At 40.6% G+C, this 18439-nt stretch overlaps 1 protein-coding gene across 1 annotated transcript; it reads right to left on the bottom strand.

Moving 5' to 3' along the window:
* Window positions 1–457: 457 nt before the first annotated feature.
* LOC104040614 (phospholipid scramblase family member 5) lies at window positions 458–13002 on the bottom strand. Its single transcript, XM_064455868.1, has 7 exons — window positions 12857–13002; window positions 10145–10296; window positions 5643–5685; window positions 4568–4788; window positions 3396–3557; window positions 1479–1640; window positions 458–530 (listed from the first exon to the last, which is right to left on the bottom strand). The coding sequence occupies exons 1-7, from the start codon at window positions 12867–12869 to the stop codon at window positions 492–494; spliced, it is 792 nt and encodes a 263-aa protein (XP_064311938.1). The 5' UTR covers window positions 12870–13002; the 3' UTR covers window positions 458–491.
* Window positions 13003–18439: the final 5437 nt, after the last annotated feature.

Below are 18439 nucleotides of genomic sequence, written 5' to 3'. Positions count from 1 at the left end.
TTCTAAAATTATGAAAAAGTAAAACCCCCAGAACACACCCTCATGTGGTTAGTAACTGGTACCAGCACTTGCAAAACATGAAAGGCTTCTCTAAACATAGATTTTCATCAGTGATGCTGCAAGTCTTCATCTAATCTTTTGTGATTTCCCATGCAGGAACATCAAAAGAGAAACAAGAGAATAGCACTGTTCCAGAGCAACAGTGCTCTGTGTGAAAATATGTGTTTAGCTACAATACACACAAAATGTGAGTGGGAAATTATTTACATGAGACATATTTTAATAAACATCTTCATTAACTCCCTTTTCCTATATGGAACAAGGATTTGTGCAGTTTGAAATCATGTCCAAAGCTCAAGGGATTTCTGGAAGAAAATGAAAAAGAATTAGAAAGTATCTAACATGTAAGTCTTCAAAGCAAGAAGATCAATTTATTTTCATTTATACTTACTGAAACACATTCTGCATATTTTATTGTTTCTGTCATCTTTTTATAATCCATCCAAAGAATTTTCAAAGAACATTAAGTCCTACAAATAAACAAACTGTGAATAGTAATGAAGGTACAAAAATGCAACAATTACTATTAGCAGTCTTACTTGTAGGGTTTTTTTACATAAAGTAATTAGATTAGTCATTTTCTATTACTCTGCCATTGAGCAAGAGGAGTTTTGGGCTACACAATCTAAAAATCCTAAGTGTCATGAGAGTTATATTTCTAACCTAATGAAAACAAAATATCTGAACTGTCATTACTATTTTAAAGCAAACACTTTCCCGTGAATAATTTAAATAGTTTTGTCCTTTTGTTTTTGTCTGCTATAAGGTATCACAGATGGTTTCAAAACAATTGCATGTTAATATTAACACATTAGTGTTGGCAAAGGATGTACACAGCAAATATCAATTTGTAATTCTAGAAAATGTGCATCTGAACTTCGTCCTCATCCCTAGCGGTGAGTATTCTCCTTTTCATATAATTCTGCTCCTATGATTATCTTCACAAGGGATTTTTTGTGGGAGAATTCATATGACCTGGAGGTCTTAAATGCAACACTCAACAGAACTATTGAAGTGGCACTCACCGTTCAAAATTACCTTTAGGAATAACGTAACTTTTGTTTTTCCATTTTCATTTACCCATTCAAACACAACAGATAAGGGGTTTGAAGGAATCTGGTAGGTTTGACATGTATGTTTATATTTGATTCTGCCATGCACGATATTGAATTATGTGTGGAATACTATTTAAACTGTTTAATAAAAAAAATATTAGGAACCTAAAGATGCTCAGCAAGTAAGAAAAAACCAAAAGCAGCCATAAAAATTAAAAGGGTTTCAGTTAACTTTTCTTTTAGGTAGCAGGTCTGGCTTTCCACTGCACTTACACCTTTGTAAGATCATAGCTGATAGCAAAGGCCCCCTTGGTCCCACTCTGCCCACCTCTATAGGTCTACCTCTTGGTTTTGCATACTTACAATGAGAAAACAAGCACCAATCATTACTGCCTTGATTCTCACATCAAGATCTACAGGGACCTGGATCTCAAAGTTGGCAGTGTTGGTAAAGACGTTGTTTACAAATCCAGACCAGTACTTGGAAATTTTGCCAATCGTTGACATCTCATTAAGAGCTTTTACCTGCACAAATAAAAAAATAGGAATAAACCTAAATAATAAGGTACAGACTGATTATATCTCCACAGAATTAATGACTATGCCCTGACACACAGGCTGTGCTATAGTTGTCAGGTTCTTCTTTTATTCTTATCATTGAGATGCTCTATTAGTGTCAGATTTGCCTTTAGGAGTAGCAAACAAGAAAGGGCCTCATGTTTGGAAACATCAGCATCTTTAGAGTTGACAGGAAAGTGGAGGAAAGCAATTGTGAAAGTTTATATCACTTTTGCTTTTAAATCACAATGATCTTTTCTTCCTGTCTTGTGTTTCTGATATGCTCCAAGTCACAACAGTACCACTGCTGTGGACGACTGTCCCCTTGTCATGGTTTTAGCTGGGATAGAGTTAATTTTCTTCACTCTAGCTGGTATAGTGCTGTGCTTTGGACTTAGCATGGAAAAAAATGTTGAGATAACACACAGATGTTTAGGCTGTTGCTGGGTAGCGCTTGTACTACCCAAGGACTTTTCCAGCTTCCCATGCTCTGCTGGGGGCACAAGAAGCCGGGAGGGGAGGGGGCACAGCTAAGAGAGCGGATTCAAACTGACCAAAGGGATATTCCATATCATGTAACGTCATGCCCAGTATGTTACCTGGGAGGGGCTGGCCGGGGGATGCAGGCAGCAATCGCAGCTTGGGGACCAGCAGTGTCGGTCGGCGGGTGGTGAGCGGTTGTATCGTTTGTGTTTCTGTGGTATTTTTCCTTTTTTTCCCCTTTCCCTTCCTTTTCCATTTTATTATATTAACATTATTGTCATTATTATCATAATCATCATTATTATTATTATTTTATTGTAATTATTAAACTGTGCTTATCTCAACCCACAAGTTCTTTTGTTCATCCAATTCTCTCCCCCATCCCACGGGGGTGGGGGGGAGTGAGCGAGCGGCTGCGTGGTGTTCAGTTGCCAGCTGAGGCTGAACCACGACACCACTACCGCTGACAGATATGTTCTCAGCTATGTAGCCATTTGCATGGTCTAGTGCAAGGTGTCCCTGACCATGGCAGGGAGGTCAGAACTAGATGATCTTTAAGGTCCCTTCCAACCCAAACCATTCTATGATTCTGTGTTTCTCACAGTAGACTAAAATTTAGGACTTTACCCACTGAAGTCTTCTGATTTGGCTAATAAGTTGATCAACACAGAAGCTCTTTTATGATTTTTTTAATTAAGGCAAAGTGCTTTGTTCACATCAGAAAACTCTGTCCAGGGTTCATCGAGCATCTCCCATTCTCCTCTCAACCCTTAAATATCTCAGTGGCTCCTCAGAATTATTTTTCTCATGACGAGTGTTGTCAAATGGATGTAAACATATTGGACAGTAATCCTGCCCATGGTTCTCAGTCTGGGAGTAACGAAGGCAGGAGGTTCAATGCCACAGGCTTCAAGGGACTGTGTGTCAGGTAACAGTGAATGCATGTGGGATGAAACCCTGAGCCTATCAAAATCAATGGCTGAGAGCTCGTGGACTGCAGAGGACCAGGACTTCACTTAGCAACATGTTTATTTCCTTGAAGGAATTGTGACTCGTGTCCAGAAAACATCTGTAGGAATCTAAGTGTACAAGCCAGGAACTCCAATGCACATTGTTGTACTTCTATAATTATAGCAACGTACTATAATATTTTTAAGGGTAAAATACCAGGACATTTGAGTGAGAAATTTATTCAAAGTAGTAAAACTTTAAAATTCTTAACACTCATAAGAAACATACCTCAAAGTCAACATCTTCAAAACAGCCACAAGTTGCATATGGGCCAATTATTTTCAGTATATTTTCTTTACTTTCATTCTGTATAGTAAACTTCGGCAGGAAAGGATCCCAGTTCTGTACAACATACCCAGCTGTTGTACCTGGTGGGGACTGAACTTCTAACTAGCAAACAAAAGAAAACAAAACAAAAAAATCTTATAAACAAATTTTATGTTAGTATATTTGTCCATAACAGTGTTTTGTTTATATAATGACTAAATATTTATTTATTGAATATAATTATATGTAATTTTATCAAACTGTGAACTGGATATTACAAGTCTGTTTAATGGTGGTTTTAAATATGGTGGACAATATGAAGGTCAAAAGCTGCATCACAAGCTAATGTTTTACATATAAGATTTGATAAAAGCCATATGCTGTGAAAAGTTTTTGTTATTGTAATCAGTGAGTATCCTATATGCCTTTTTCTACAGTAGCTGTGCTACCAAAGGCCCTTTTTTTAAAAAAAAAAATCCTGATGCAGTACTGAGACATTAGATAAATTAGTTAACCTATAAAACATTTTAATAAAACAAGAAAGATATCTGAATAAAGAAGAGTCAAAAATAAGGAGAAAAAATTGGATACTCTATAGGTTCTGCATTTTTCACTCAAAGCAGCTTATTTCCAAGTTCTGCAATTTCCCACAGATATATGGCCTTGAAGAGGCAGAGCCATGGAGCAAAGCATCAGCTTCCTCTGAGAGCTGCTTCCCAGTTGTACCACACACGCTAATGGCCTCCAGGGATTTTCCATCCTTCTCACTCTGGGAGTACAGTGGGTGATTTCCATCTATAGCACTAACAGACGTTGGTCTCTGTCAGGGCAAGCAGTGTTTTGGGGTATTACCTGACTGGAGAGACATCTGTATCATCAAACACAAAAGCTTTATTTGGGATGTCAGGAAAGTAAGGTCCCATGAAGGGGAGGATGCACGCTGGGGATGTGACTCATAAAAGGGACTCATTTATCAATAATTACTTCTAAACGAAGGCCTCCACATAGTCCCCCAGGCTGAGAGGTGGGTGTGAATTCCTTCCTGACATCCTTGCAGAGGTTGCACAAGGCTTCATTAATGCTGTGCACATACAGCAAGATGCTCAGACAAAAGGCAGTTAGGATTCACTCACCTCTTGCAGGAAGCAGGGGAACCAGCAGCTGTTGCATCTCAAGGGCCTGTTCACTGTAATCACTTCTCGGCCCGTGTTATCAGCAATCCTTATGGTGAAAGACCTTATAGGCGAACACAAGTTACGATCAAAACAATCATTTTCTTCTACAGCAAAGTAAATTCTCTGTCCCAAATGGTTTTTTATCTCATATTTGCTGGAGGTCTCTGTGCCAAGTATGGCTAATAAAGCAAAACAAATAGAATATTACCTGAGTATAATGTCTGTGTGTGTGTGTGTGTATATATATAAGTATATATCCTAAAAATCTATGGAACAGAGACTGTTTAAAAAAAAGTTTTGAAATAATGACTCAAAGAAAATACACAATTATTAGGAAATAATAATGTCAGGTCTGTATTTTGAAGGAACATTTAGTTCAAAGACTTTGATTTGCTGTACGCTAAAGTATATATCACAAAACAGAATTCAGATCCTGAGTTGAGGTTTGGGCTTTTTCTTACCTTCTCATCTGTGAAAAGTAACAATATGAGGCTGTCTCACTTCAGTGGCAAAACTTTCACCCAGCAAGGTGTCCAAGAATCAGACCGCAAACATTTTGAATGGGAGAAACACATTTAAAAATGTTTTACTTGCAGAACTTAATACTTGTTCAGTACTTTGAAATTCTGAGGAACTATGTAAATAGAAGTTCTTATGCTTCATTTTGTGTCTTCTGACCTTCCTTTATTTGCTTTGTTTCTTGTAGCATGTTAATTTTTTTTAAAGACAATACATTTTTCCATGGATTGGAAAGATGGTTAAACTTTAACAACTTTGAGAGGGAGGTGTCTGAGGGAGAGAATTTAGGACTGATGCGGAGACTATTCACTGTAGTCTTTCTCCCCTCATTGGTTTGCTGCAGAATAGGCATAAAGAAAGCGAGCTTTCACCACACTAACACCACATTACAAGCCCGACACAAGGTCAGCAGGAGGCTTTGCAATGACTTCAACAAGTTAGGGCAAGACTTGGAAGACTTTTGGACACATCTGTGTACCAGGACAGTTAAAGACTGACAAGGATTGCACCATACCTTCCAGAAGCTCTACTTGCTGATGAATAATTATCCGGTCCAGCTGTTTAAGAAAAATAAACAAGATAGTGGGTGTTGGAAAGGTCTGGGGTTGCCAGTGATCACCCGTCTGTTTTTGTTGCTCATCTTCCTGTTATTCAAATTCCCTTCCTTCCAGAGGTGCACAAGATGGGTGCCTGAGGGCTATCTCACGTTACACTTTAAACATCTCTCTGAAACAATGACTGAAGAGTGTGACATCGGGGCTGCAGTCATGTAATTCACCCGCACATTCGAAGAAAAGGAATCTTCACCAGGGGAATGAGGAAGACAACAGCAATGGTGGGATGCATGTTAGAAGCAGGACCTACTTCTCACTTCTGTTCCTCTCTCCTGGTCTTGGTAGAGGGGAAGCCCCTTGCCCAAAAAAGCTAAGGTTAGTGCTGGGCACCATGGCAGTGGAGGAGTGAATGAGTTTGGGCTCAAGCTCAAAACGTGCTGTAGCCACATCCCAAGGGGCCCCACTGGAGCAGCCCAGCAGGGCTATCGGGTGATGCCAACGACAGTACACATGAGTTTTAATGCTCTGATCTCAGGTGATGGGAGTTCAGCACCCTAAATCTGGCAGTCACGCCGGAGTGGCAGAATGAGCAAAACAACAGCTCCCCAGAGAAACCCTTGGCCAGCTGAAACTGTCTTCCACTGTGAGCTGGTTACAAATGCAGGAGAAAAACTGTTTGCCATGATGTCCAGCTTTGCTGTTTTTATCATCCCGCTGACATTATTCTTTTTTAGAGAACACTCATTAGTATTATAAAACCAGCAAGACTTAATTTCAGTCTACCTTTCAGTTTTATGTGACTTTTAATGCTTGTTTTACGTGATAGCTTAGGCTTTGCTAATCTCTTTTCCTTAAATTCCTGATGGGCAAATGCTTGGCACAGGATTTTTCCATCACTCACAGCTGCAGACAGAAAGCACACACAGAAAATGACCTTCTGAGACCGGCGTGTCACAGCTCTCCAGCGTCTGTATATTTTACAATTGATAAATCTTGCCTGGTATGTATTCAAACTGTTGCAGCCATTTGTCAATTCTAGTCATATCCTGCAGCTAGTTCAGGCTGCAAAGAAAAGCTGGTAAAAGAGAAACTTCTTTATCCCTTTCATTAATCTCTGAAATGTGCATGCCAGTAATTGAAATAATAAAAAATATTTGGACTTAAAAATTTTCTCCCAAGAATCTTTGCTGTTTGTTGTTTAGGTTTCATGAGAGATGCGAACTTTTGGAGCTCATGGGAAGTGCTCTGCTGATGAAAAAAGAATAACCAAGTTAAATATGGTAGGGCTATTTTAATACTTTAGTATTGATTTTAATATGGATTTCTTTGCCCCACGTAGACTTTCACAGGGAAGAGGAAATTAACGAGCCTGAACTGTTAAAAGCTTTGAGTGATATTGGTCTGTGTATTGGTTTATTGTGAACAATGTATAAACAATGTTGAGACAACGTGGCAGTACTACTTGTTAGGCTTGTTTTGCCTTTCACTGGTTTCTGCAAGGCAGCTATTCTGATGCATCTTTTATTGAGGCACTTGTGGATTAAGGGAATTCTGCACTTGCATTTGAAAGCATCTAAAGCCCTTTGGTTTACAAGGGTCTGAGTCTTGAGCTCCGATGTTTTAAAATTCCTTCTACACAGCTAACTCTCAGTATTCAGTTTTGTGGGCATTAAATTTACATCTGATCAGCCCCAGCAAGTATAAACTCAGAAGCTTCTTCAAAATTGGTTAGGCCTGACTGGTAATACGACATGCTGTTGAGCTACTTGGAAAATTCTTCTACAAGGTCTCGCCTGCCTATTCCTGCTATGGGCACAGTTTCCCCTGATTCTGGTGATGGGCACTGGCCAGTTCCCCAAAATACGGTTGTGATCTGGAAGATAATAATGAGGTTTAGATAACCTGTTTTGTAGGACATTTTTTAAAAAGCGTCACTTTTTTGGTAATGATATAAAGCATGGTATCAGTTTTCCAGGGCAGAAGCCGTTTATTGCCCTTCTCTGGTGTACCTTGAACTGCTGAGTGAATCGCTCCTCAGCCTGACTGACTCCAGGTGTGTGTTTGCAGAGTGAAATACTGCTGTCTGACCTTAATGTACATGACAGATACTTTCTTTTCCTCTCATCCAACACTATATGCTGTGTTCTTGAGTTACTGTTTAGAACAAGACTGTAGGGATCTCTCTGAGATTCACTAAATTTGGATCCTTGTTTTAGAGTCAGACATGTCATGGGTCTTATTAAGAAATATATTCAGCTTTCTCAAATCTATCCAGCTATCTTCCCCACTCCTGCTGGAGATAATCCCAGAACATCATTTCTAATTTTTATCCAGTATTTATTCACAACCACTTTCTTACAATCTTTCTTCTGGTAATGTCATTCTATAAATTAAATGTCTCTTTTTCTCACAGGTTGTTCACTCTCCTAGGGGAAGAGCTGTGACAGTTCCCTCTCTGGTAGCATTTTGATAGCCTAAAGATGAAACACTGACAGTCTTATTTTAAAGCAGGTTGTCTATTCCCCATGTCCTTCCAGTAGCACCTGTCTGTGCCTATTTCAATTTGGACCTACCTTTCCTCAATACACACACAACCAGAAGGATACACAGTATTCCAGTCTTCCCAATGGCATCAAAAATTCCCAGTTCTGCTAGAAACATCTTCATTCATTTGAGAATTTCATTACGCGATAATCCCTTAGTCCATCAGAATAAATCCCAAGGGATCACCCTGGCAGCTGTGAATCCCACATTCATTCTGCAGGCAGCCCTCTCCCTGCTAGTCGGATCTCCGTTCTGCTGCAATCTATCCTGTATGAGCTTGTTTCATTAGTCACACAGCCAGTATGACTTTAGCATTGCACACCAAAATGTTCTGCAACGCATGGAAACTCTAGCTGTGGGTATATGCCAATAATCAGCATTGCACACATGCTTTCCACTTTTCAGACTGCAGAGAAAATTGAAAATAATTAGCAAGGGCTGCAGCACAGACACGTGGTTACTGGGCTGAGAACAAGCATGAATGACGTCTTGAGTTCTAGTTACAGTTCTGACAGCTACTTGCTCTTTTGTCTTTATGTCAGATGTAAAGCTTCTGTAAAATGGAGTAATAGAATTCGCTTCCCCACATTGTATGAGTAAATCTGAGATATAATTCATGTTCATACGGGAGACTGAATATGTAACCTGCCAAGAATTTACTATCACAATCATTTTTAGGCTAAAAAAATGTAGCTCCCACAGTCTGTCAGCAAATTCTCGTGTAATTGACAATGCATATCATTTGGTGCATGGGCACCATGAAATGAAAATCATAATTCCATATGAAAGATTGTTTCTGAAGGGTCTCCCAGTTTCATTAGCTATCTAGGTAACTCAGCTCCAAATATAAAATACATTGCGTTTCTGTTTCTGTACAAAACTACCAGAAATGTATATCTAAAATACAGACCTTGAGTGAAATAAACATTTCCCATCACCGCCAAAATACAAACATGTCAGAAACGTGTGTATCAGAATCACAACCTGACTACCCTGGGGGCCTGATTCTGTCCCTGCCCATACTAGGCAGCACGTATGAAGTGTTACTCAGAATCCAGCCACATGTGAAATGCAAACTGGAGTCAGTGTCAAAGCGGTAGCTGGGGGGACCCTCCCAGTAAATAATGCAGGAAGACATGAAACTTCTGCAGCAGAGCTGCAGACCGTCACTGATCTGAACTCCAGGAGCTGAGAGGTTTCATAGAGCGAGATGGACAGCTGCACGTTTATCAGTAGGGCTAAGAAGACTTTAGTATTCCCTTACCCTCCCCTGCCTGTGACCAACTTGTCCACTTCCATTTCCAGGCATTCCCCTCTCCCTGGCACTAGTGCTTTCCTGCCCCATGACCCAACACAGAGCGGGTGTGGGTTTGTAGCCACCCAGGCTTACACTCACAAAGTTCTCTCCTTGGGAGCCTGCCTCCCCAGGACCTTACCTCTAACCTAGAAAGCACTGTCCTTGGCAGAAGGAGTTTGCTCAGAAGACCTCCGTGTTGCTCAAAGGATGGGTTATAAGGAGGTGACAGTTCCTTCACACACTGCCTGTTTCAGTCTTTTTGAGGCCAGCTGGAGTTTGATAGCCATCTCCTTGAGGGTGAGCTCTTAAGGAGCTGGAAGGAAACTGGGGGGACAACAAGACGGGTAATACTATGACCTAGAAAAAGTCGTAGAGGGAAGAAAACCATGGAGAGCTGCATGCACAACAAATGGATTCCTATCAAAATGAGTGGTAGCAATGAAGGAAAGCCTTGTCATTCCTACACTCGTATTTCACAGTAATATCAAACAACAAAAGAAGCCTCTCCATCTCCACCTGCCCCTCTCCCAAGAAAAAAATCCAAACAACCCCATCCCCCAAGGTATCAAAGAAGTCTAAGAGGAAAACAAAACAATTCCAACATTTGGGAAGATTCAGGACCTGATTCAGGTACTCCAGACCAGGTGGCAAGTTATAAGTGTGTGGTGTTTGCTTCCAGAGGCTTGTTGGTTCAACAGGCTCATTCTGTTCAGGAAGGTCAGAAGAACCAGGGAGGTAATCCTTAAAGATTGGGTTGGTTTGTCCCTGAGATTCTGCAGGAAAGAAGAAAAAAAATCAGAAATTAACAGAGCCAAACAGCAGCTGGCTGCTTGGGTCAAAACTGGAACAAAAATGTCACATTCTGCCTGTAGACTATATCAGCATTTTAGCTCAGATCAGGAGTGAGGATCTGAAACAAATCTCCTCATGGTCCCACACTTCAAGCACTCTGATTCACTTTACAAAGCAGTCTTAGAGTATGCAAAGTGGAATCACTGTAGATGAAGCTAAACCACGAGGTGTGGTCTTGGAGGGGACCTAATCTGCTCTGACAGCTTGCAAGCCCTCTGTGGGACAAGGCTGGAGCTGGTCTGGACACGCACACAGGGTGGTCACACGTATCTCAGCACAGGCTGTTCAGCCCTGCTGCCCCTGAGCTGCCCTGTGCCCTAATGTACAACGAGCTGCTGAGGGCTTGCTTCTAGCGAGATGCTTTCTAGCGTCTTGAGGGCATGCATTTTTTTCTCGTAGAGATAACCTTTCCAGGGATCTCAGATTCCCCAAGCTGGATGTTACAACCCTGGTAATCAAAGTCTGCACAGCCTCTTACAGTGTATTATTCATTATTATCTTAATGTAAAGGTCAGATATCGTTAAGCTGTATTTTCTGGTTTGCTATTGCAAACGTGTGCTTTAGGACACAGTGATGGTTACCTTGGCTAGCGCTGTGAATGTAACGAGAGTATTTACTGTTACCGGCACCTGTACGCCCACACCCCTTCATACGCACAGGCACTGTCTCCCACAGCACAGAGATCCCCTTAGCCATTTGATTCTCAACAAACTCCTACAGGTTTTACTACGAGCGTCTTTCCACAGCCTTCAGTAACACTGGCTCTGCTGGAACAAGAGCGAGCAAACTGAATCTCTCCGCATGAAAATGGCAAATCTTTTTATTAAGCTGAGCCCCTGTGCTTCGGCAGTAAAACAGTCCCCAAACCGATCATTTTTGTCTCATGTGTGACAATACTTTGGCATGATGGGGTTTGAGGTCCAGAAGGAATTTTGGCTCAAAGTCTGAAGCTGTCTTTTGCTGTTGTGGGTTTAAATGAGATCCTTTAGCGTTATTTGAACTCACTGTGGCTGATTCATTGTTTAATCATATTTTGATCTTAATTTGTCTTTGCAACCACTGCTTTCTTTCAAAGTCTGAGACCACAGGAAGAAGAAGTAACCCCTTTGAATTTGTAGCTAGCTTTTAAAAATGTATAACTGGGTAATAAATATTTTATATGCTCTTCTGCATCATTTTACCTCACAGGCTTCTGTTACTGCCGTAACTCTTGTTGTTACATGAAAAGCCATGAAGTGGCCGAGCATTAGTGTTATTCTTGAATAATAAAGAGAAAAAAGACAACAAATTGCAGTTCTACCTGTCAAATTTTAAGGTATATAAAAATCAAACAGTAAATACATTAAATATTGATGACAATCCGAGCTACTCTGACATTTTGTCAATTTTTGTGGATATTTCCCATTTCATTTATGGTGTAGGAAAACTTAAAAGTTACTGTATGACACAGTGAGCATTCTGTACAAACATAATTTATAGTTACTTGTTCCTAAAAGATGTATATTAAGTTCATTCCTTACAAAAACTATATTACAGAACATGACTATTTTGCTGCTTCCGTTAACTACTATGCATTAAAAATATACAAAACCAGATCTCTTTTATATGGCTAAAGATAAGCAAAATTTTAAAGAAGTATATAGTAAGAGTACAACAATGCTGTAAAACCTGCTGCTGCTGTATATCTTTTAGTGCTGTAAATGCAGAATGTCTTCAGTATTTTGGGGGATGAGAGGGGTAAATATTTGGCAAACATAAATAGACATTGATGAAACTCCCTGGGCCAACATCTGCCTCTGTACGTCACATGAAGGTGACCTCTGTAGCGTTGCATTCATGTTAAGAAAAACCAGATTTATATCCTTCTGTTTAGTTTAAGTATTTAAAAGCATGGAGAAAATTAATTTAGATTGCTGGTTAGATCAGCATGCTGCAATGTTTGCCTATAGCCCTGAGTACCCAACTGGCTGCTGCTAAAAGACAATAAATGACAAAGGCGAACCTAGATAGGAGTAATCTGATTAAATCCAGTTATTCTTCAGATATTTATTTTTCCTATGTGGTTATCGGGACTCTGGCCAGTTTTGAAAGTGAAAAGCATTTGCTGATTTTATATTATTGAAGTGGAATAGGAGAGAACTGTGCAAAAATAGTGGTACCCTTGACTCGTACCTGCCCTTCCCACGCATTCTGTACCGACAGGTTTAAGCACAAAGATACAAACACTAAATTTTCTGACTGAATGCAAATGCTAACATTTTGTAACATATTTTATTCAAATAACATTCTAGCATAGATTTTAGTCTCCTTAGGAGCCTCTTGAATGCTGAAAAATTAAAGGAAGCCAAAACAACTGTGCTTTGGCTGATGTGGTTTTAGCCTGAAACTCTCATTTCATCAGACTGCTGATTGCTGGAAACGTCGAAGACTGTAGTTTTCTGTAAACACGATCTAAAAATACAGACTGTAGCTGCACTTACCTTGAGAGGCCATGAAGCTTCCTGAGTTACTTCTTCAAAGGAAGCCAGGTTAACAGTAAAGGCTTTTCTTGTTGCAGCAAAGAAAAAAAGAGCACAGCATGCACAAAACTTCAGAAGGTGTCTGTCTACTTCATATCAGCTTACAAAGGACTGGAGGAAATGTATTGCCTTTCTCATGTTCCAGAACACTGCATTTTATGTCGTTGGACAACAGGGGGAGATGATGCTAACAAACAAGAAAAACATTATTAATTTCAAGTCGTTTGCACCAATGGAAAGCGGGAGAAGTGTTTTGTGAATGCAAAGAGGAAAAACTTCAATGTACCCACTGGCTAACTGAAGACATTAGACCTAAAATTCTGCTTTATAATGTACGTATATATTCTGAGAGTACACAAATTCTATCTTTATAATTCAGTATTTATATTTCCATTTCTTCAGGGTACCCAGTAAAGACAGAGGAACTGATTACCTGCATTTCCCTATGGCTGGCTCACAGTCAACATCTCCCATGCACAGAGCAGGAAAAGCTACCTCAGATCTCTCACTATACTCCATCCACGTAGCACCAGCCTCCCCTACCAGGGATGTTATGCCTGCACGCAGCCCCAGAAAATTATCCTGCACCTCCCCATCCCCACCCCGGCTCTGCTGATCCATGAGGTGTTTAAACTGGATTGGGAGAATTAAAACAGATTGCTGTGCTTTGCTCCAGGCAAGCACTGTCCATACCAAAGTGTAACACATGTAGTTACCTGCATTGCACTGAGAGGAAAGGAGGAGGAGGAGGGAGAGTAACCTTGACTTACCGGCTCATATTTCTGCCTCAAGTGCCCAAGTCACCATGGAGATGATCACGCACATGCAATCTGCAGACAGGTATGATGTGTGGCTGCAAAAATGGCAGAGAAGAGTGAGGTGTTGGGGACCATTTTCTGCTCTCTCTGCTACTGCAAGTCCTACTGATTTGAAACAGTCTGTAGAAGCATGTCCGAGCAGATTTAATTCCAGAGCTTACAGTTCGGAGAGATGCTGATGAGGATCTCTGAAGGAAGAATACAGAAAACACCTCTAAATATATATACATGCACATGCACATATATATATATATATATAAGCTGGTTTTTATTAGCTATATTAGTCCATGCAAAGGCCCCAGGTCTACCTATGGAACATATAAGTATTTGGCTATGCAAAACTTCCCAGGAGTTTATCATTGCCTGCTTGAGAAGTCCCTGGGTGCAGTGGCAGCGCAGCCCAACCCAACAGCCAGTCCCTGCTGTGCTCACCCCTGGAAACGCCATGTGAAGGAAGAAGGCAGCCCACAGACAAAAACTTTGGTTGCTGAAAAATGGGGACTAAACAAATCCTTCTGAACTGGGAAGAAGTTTGACATGACTGGAAATAAAGATTAAGAATATCTAAAATTTTTTATTCCTTTCTCCCAATCAAAGATGTGCTTCTTTGGAGCAGGGGATCTAACCTGGAAAGCAGACACAAAGAAAGAAAGCAAAGAAGGAAAAAAGGAAAGGAAAACCTCTGGATAAATATAGTAAACCTGACTTTGAAAATTATGGATGAAAGCTTGGATGAGATGGCATCCACCTACCTTTAAAAATGAATAAAGACTTACTTTAGCTCCCAGAAAACCAAACCAAACAAAAAAATCCCAATAATTCTGTCAATGCATAAAGCAAGTGTAGTACATTAAGAAAGGTGCCTAAAATAGACAAAACACTCTAAAAAATATATGGTGAAAGAAGACATTTCAAACATTTAAAAAACATTTTTGAGAAGTCCAAGCAGCTCACTGGCTTGGACGCATGGACACCGACACAGCCTGTCCGCGCTGTACTCAGCACCTGTAACACGGGGCCAGCCTCAGCCATTCCCACAGCATCTGCGGGCTTTGGGACAGGAGAGCCTGGCGGTGCTGGGAGGTGCCGGCACCGTGGCCCAGGCTCCCGGGCAAGAGCCGCCGCAGCGGCACAGGCAGGTCTGCTCATCTGCAGGAGCCAGGTTTCATTTTCCTGCTGCTCACGAAATAAATATTTCTCTGACACAGTTCTGCCCAGAGAACTAATTTCCTGGCATGGTTTACAAAATTGCAGTATATAGGTAACAGAAAGATATAAAACTTGGCTTGAAGTACATTTTACATTTTTCCATTTCTTTCACAAATTTCCATATCTTTAACAATGTCCCCTCTTACCCCATTCTTATTGTTTTATTCTGAAGCAATGATTTTAGTAGATTAAATCAATAGATCTCTGCAGGATTTGTAAATAGTAGTCTTGCATTGGCATAGATCCTTAAAACTATTAATTTAATAATTTATTTAATCTGAATTTCTGGGTTTTGTTTGGGGCTTTTTGTGGTTTGTTGGTTATTTTGTTGTTGTTTTTTTTTAATAAATACTCACATATTGGTCAAAATCTGCTCCAGCCATGATTAAAAGCAGCCTGACTAAGGAATTCAGGAACAGAAGTCTTAATCATATTTATCCAGGCACAAATGCAGCCATACTTTGGTGCTATTTAGAAATGCACAGGAAAAACTACTCAAGAAATCAGGACAAACATTTAAAGAATAGTGTACAGCTATTTCTAGCCAAGTCTTAAGGACTTCAGGAAGCAAAGCGGCAGCACCCAACAGGGAATTCTGCCAAGATACCGAGCTCACCACCTCTGCCTCCTGCAGAAGGCTCCGGGGCATCACTGCCTACATCTACTCTATCGTTAGGAGCCTGAGCACTAAAATAGAGAATACTTCCTTCCTCGGTGTGAATCTGTACGCATTTGTACACATCTTACATCTGTAACACACTCACAGGTATTAAAAAAAAAAAAAAAAAGACGACACTGAGTGTGCATAAATGTAACCCCTCTACCTGTAAAATATACCTGTTCCATCCCATGCTGAAAAGCTTGTGAAAATTGGTGGGCAAATCCTCAGAAGGCACAAGTTAGCATGGATCCATTAAAATCAATGAGACTGTTCAGATCTGGATAAGCAGTGCTCAGCTGGAGGAGTCTATACATCTAGAACCTTCCTTTTTTCCTTAAAGAAAAGTTAAAATGCATCTTTTCTATAACTACCACTTCTCCAAAAGCATGGGGATCCATCCCTGCTGAGCTGATGTACAAACACCACTACAGTTAATGGTTATTACACAAATTACTGCAGCCTGTAGGAAACCTATCCATGGACTAAGGTATCATTGTCCCAGACAGCACAGAGCCAAAACACAGATTTTGCCTCCAGAAAGCATACAGTAATAGTCAGCCAGGTGGATCAATAAAGCAAATATACCATATGGCTCAGCATAGGTGCTGCTTTTCTAAACCTGGTCACTCTTCTATTTTCTACAGGCACCACAGCCGGAGTATGGCAATGGTTTCACAAAAACACCTCCATAAGTGGTCAGAGGCATCAAGAGAAAAACAGAAGACGGCAGCAAAATTCAAATTATTAGAAAAAGCTGTTTGATTTCTTGTCCTGCTCCCTGCTGCTCAGAACACTGCCCGATAAACCTGGTGTAAGCTGTTTGCCCTTGTACTCAGTGGGGAAAAGATGACACTGCCTTTTCCCCACTGTATCACTATCAGCTCCCCCAGGTAAGCAGGAACTGCCTCTCCCCTTGCCCCCACAGCCTAGGCAAGTTCATACGCAAGAGAGCAGCTCCTCCCCACCTGCCCTTACTGAGGTCCAAGCAGCGGGGGAGGCACTGTGCCATCCATCAGGCAGTTAAGGAGAGCATGCAGGAACCATGAAATGTACCCAACACCACACTGAGCAATGTCTGAGCTTCCCTGGCGAGACGGGTGGTCGCTAATGCCCATTTCCTTGTCAAATTTCTTTTCCACAAAATATGAATTCTCACCAGCATTAAAATGTGTTGTTATTGCCATTTTTTTTTAATAGGAAATTACACAGCTTTCCTCCCTTTCCTAGAATTACCTTTAGTGCAGGGAGAAATGCTGAGCATAAGCGTAAGTATCAGACTGTGACCCTGCGCAATAAAAAGCTCCAGGTTACAAATTTTTACCCAATATTGCTTTCTGCACTGGAAAAAAAAAAAATCTATTTCTTAAATCAGCTACTGTCTAGTATGGAGCTCACCTTGAACTTTGGTTTGTGAGGCTTCTTGCTTCAGCTCTTGTCTACAGTAACTCCTCCCCTGCAAAGATGCCTGCAATCATGTTGAAATACTGCAGCCAGCACCCCCGCATCAGCAGCGCTGACCGGCTGGCTCGCCAGTCAATCGCCTGTGCTGACAGCACGCGTAGCGCACACGGTGCTGCGGAACAGGCTTCGCTCGTTTGTCTGCTGATGGTAGGTTTGTCATAGCCGTTCCACAAGGTGACTGTTGTGCATGAATTAATAGAAAAATACAACCTTTGAAATAAAACCTGCTCAGCAATCTGCTCTTTATTTTGCATTTAACTGAACTGGGGGAAATGGGATCAAAATAGCAATCTTGATTTTTTCTTACACAGGCATTTTAAGAAAGAAACCTTTCAAGCACTTGCATTTAGAAATGGCACATGGATAGTGAATATGTATCAGAAATTTTAACGCTCTGCCCAGCAAGTATTGATACGGGTCAAAAGCCTAAATATAGATGTCAGCAAAATACAGCAATCAACCTGAAATTCATAAACCAGCTTCCATACCCAATTCTGACACAGTAAATGGAGAAAGCTTTTGGTGGGGTTTGTTTGACTGTTTGTTTTTTTGGGATGGGGGTGTTTGATTTTGGTTGTGTTGGAATTTATTTTTTGGGGGGGTGGGTTTTTGTTGGTTTGGTTTATTTTATTTGTTTTTTATACCACCTATAAAACCTTGTCCTCATGAAAACACAGCACACCGAGGGTCTGTGGGCACTGTTGGTGAGCACTGCCTCATGAACATTCTTGTTCCCTAGCAGTTCTGAAACAGCTGTATGAAATGATTAGTCCAAAATACTGAATTCAAACCCAGATCCAAATATTTCCATTTGAATAATTTTAAACAAGCTTTATGATAAAAGAAGAGGAAGCGTGACCATGAAGAGGTTGATTTCTGTAAGTAGACCGAAGTGATTTAAGCAAAAATAAGTCAAGAGGGGAGCAGTGTGCAAGACCTGAATGTATCTTGCACCAAACCTCTTTGGTCAGGAAGTTTTGAAGCTGCTCTCTCACCTCTGAATGAATTTGCCCTAAATTAATGAGCACTCAGAGGGAATTTTTTTAAATCTGTCCTGAAGCTATTCTGCTCCAGGTAGATAACCTTTAATATTCATTAGGTTTGAGCATCAGAGGGAATGACTTTATAGCTCTTTGGCAACAACACTCCAGAGGTAGAGATACCAAAGTTCACTGCTTTGACTGCGTATTAGAAACAAAGACATTTTATGCCCCTTTTCTGCTTGCTTTAGATTAATCACAGTACCGTTTACAATTTTGAGAAGCTGAAAGGAATTTTACCTGATTTTATTCTTATTTTGGCTTGAAACCTTTTGTCAGGTTCAACTGAAATTCACAAACAATATCAACTTCTTTTTGCTTATTAAACACAGATTCAACAGTAAGAGAACGGCAT

This window comes from Phalacrocorax carbo, chromosome 7, assembly GCF_963921805.1.
Source record: "Phalacrocorax carbo chromosome 7, bPhaCar2.1, whole genome shotgun sequence".
NCBI lineage: Eukaryota > Metazoa > Chordata > Aves > Suliformes > Phalacrocoracidae > Phalacrocorax > Phalacrocorax carbo.
This window is presented reverse-complemented; position numbering and strand designations above follow the sequence as displayed.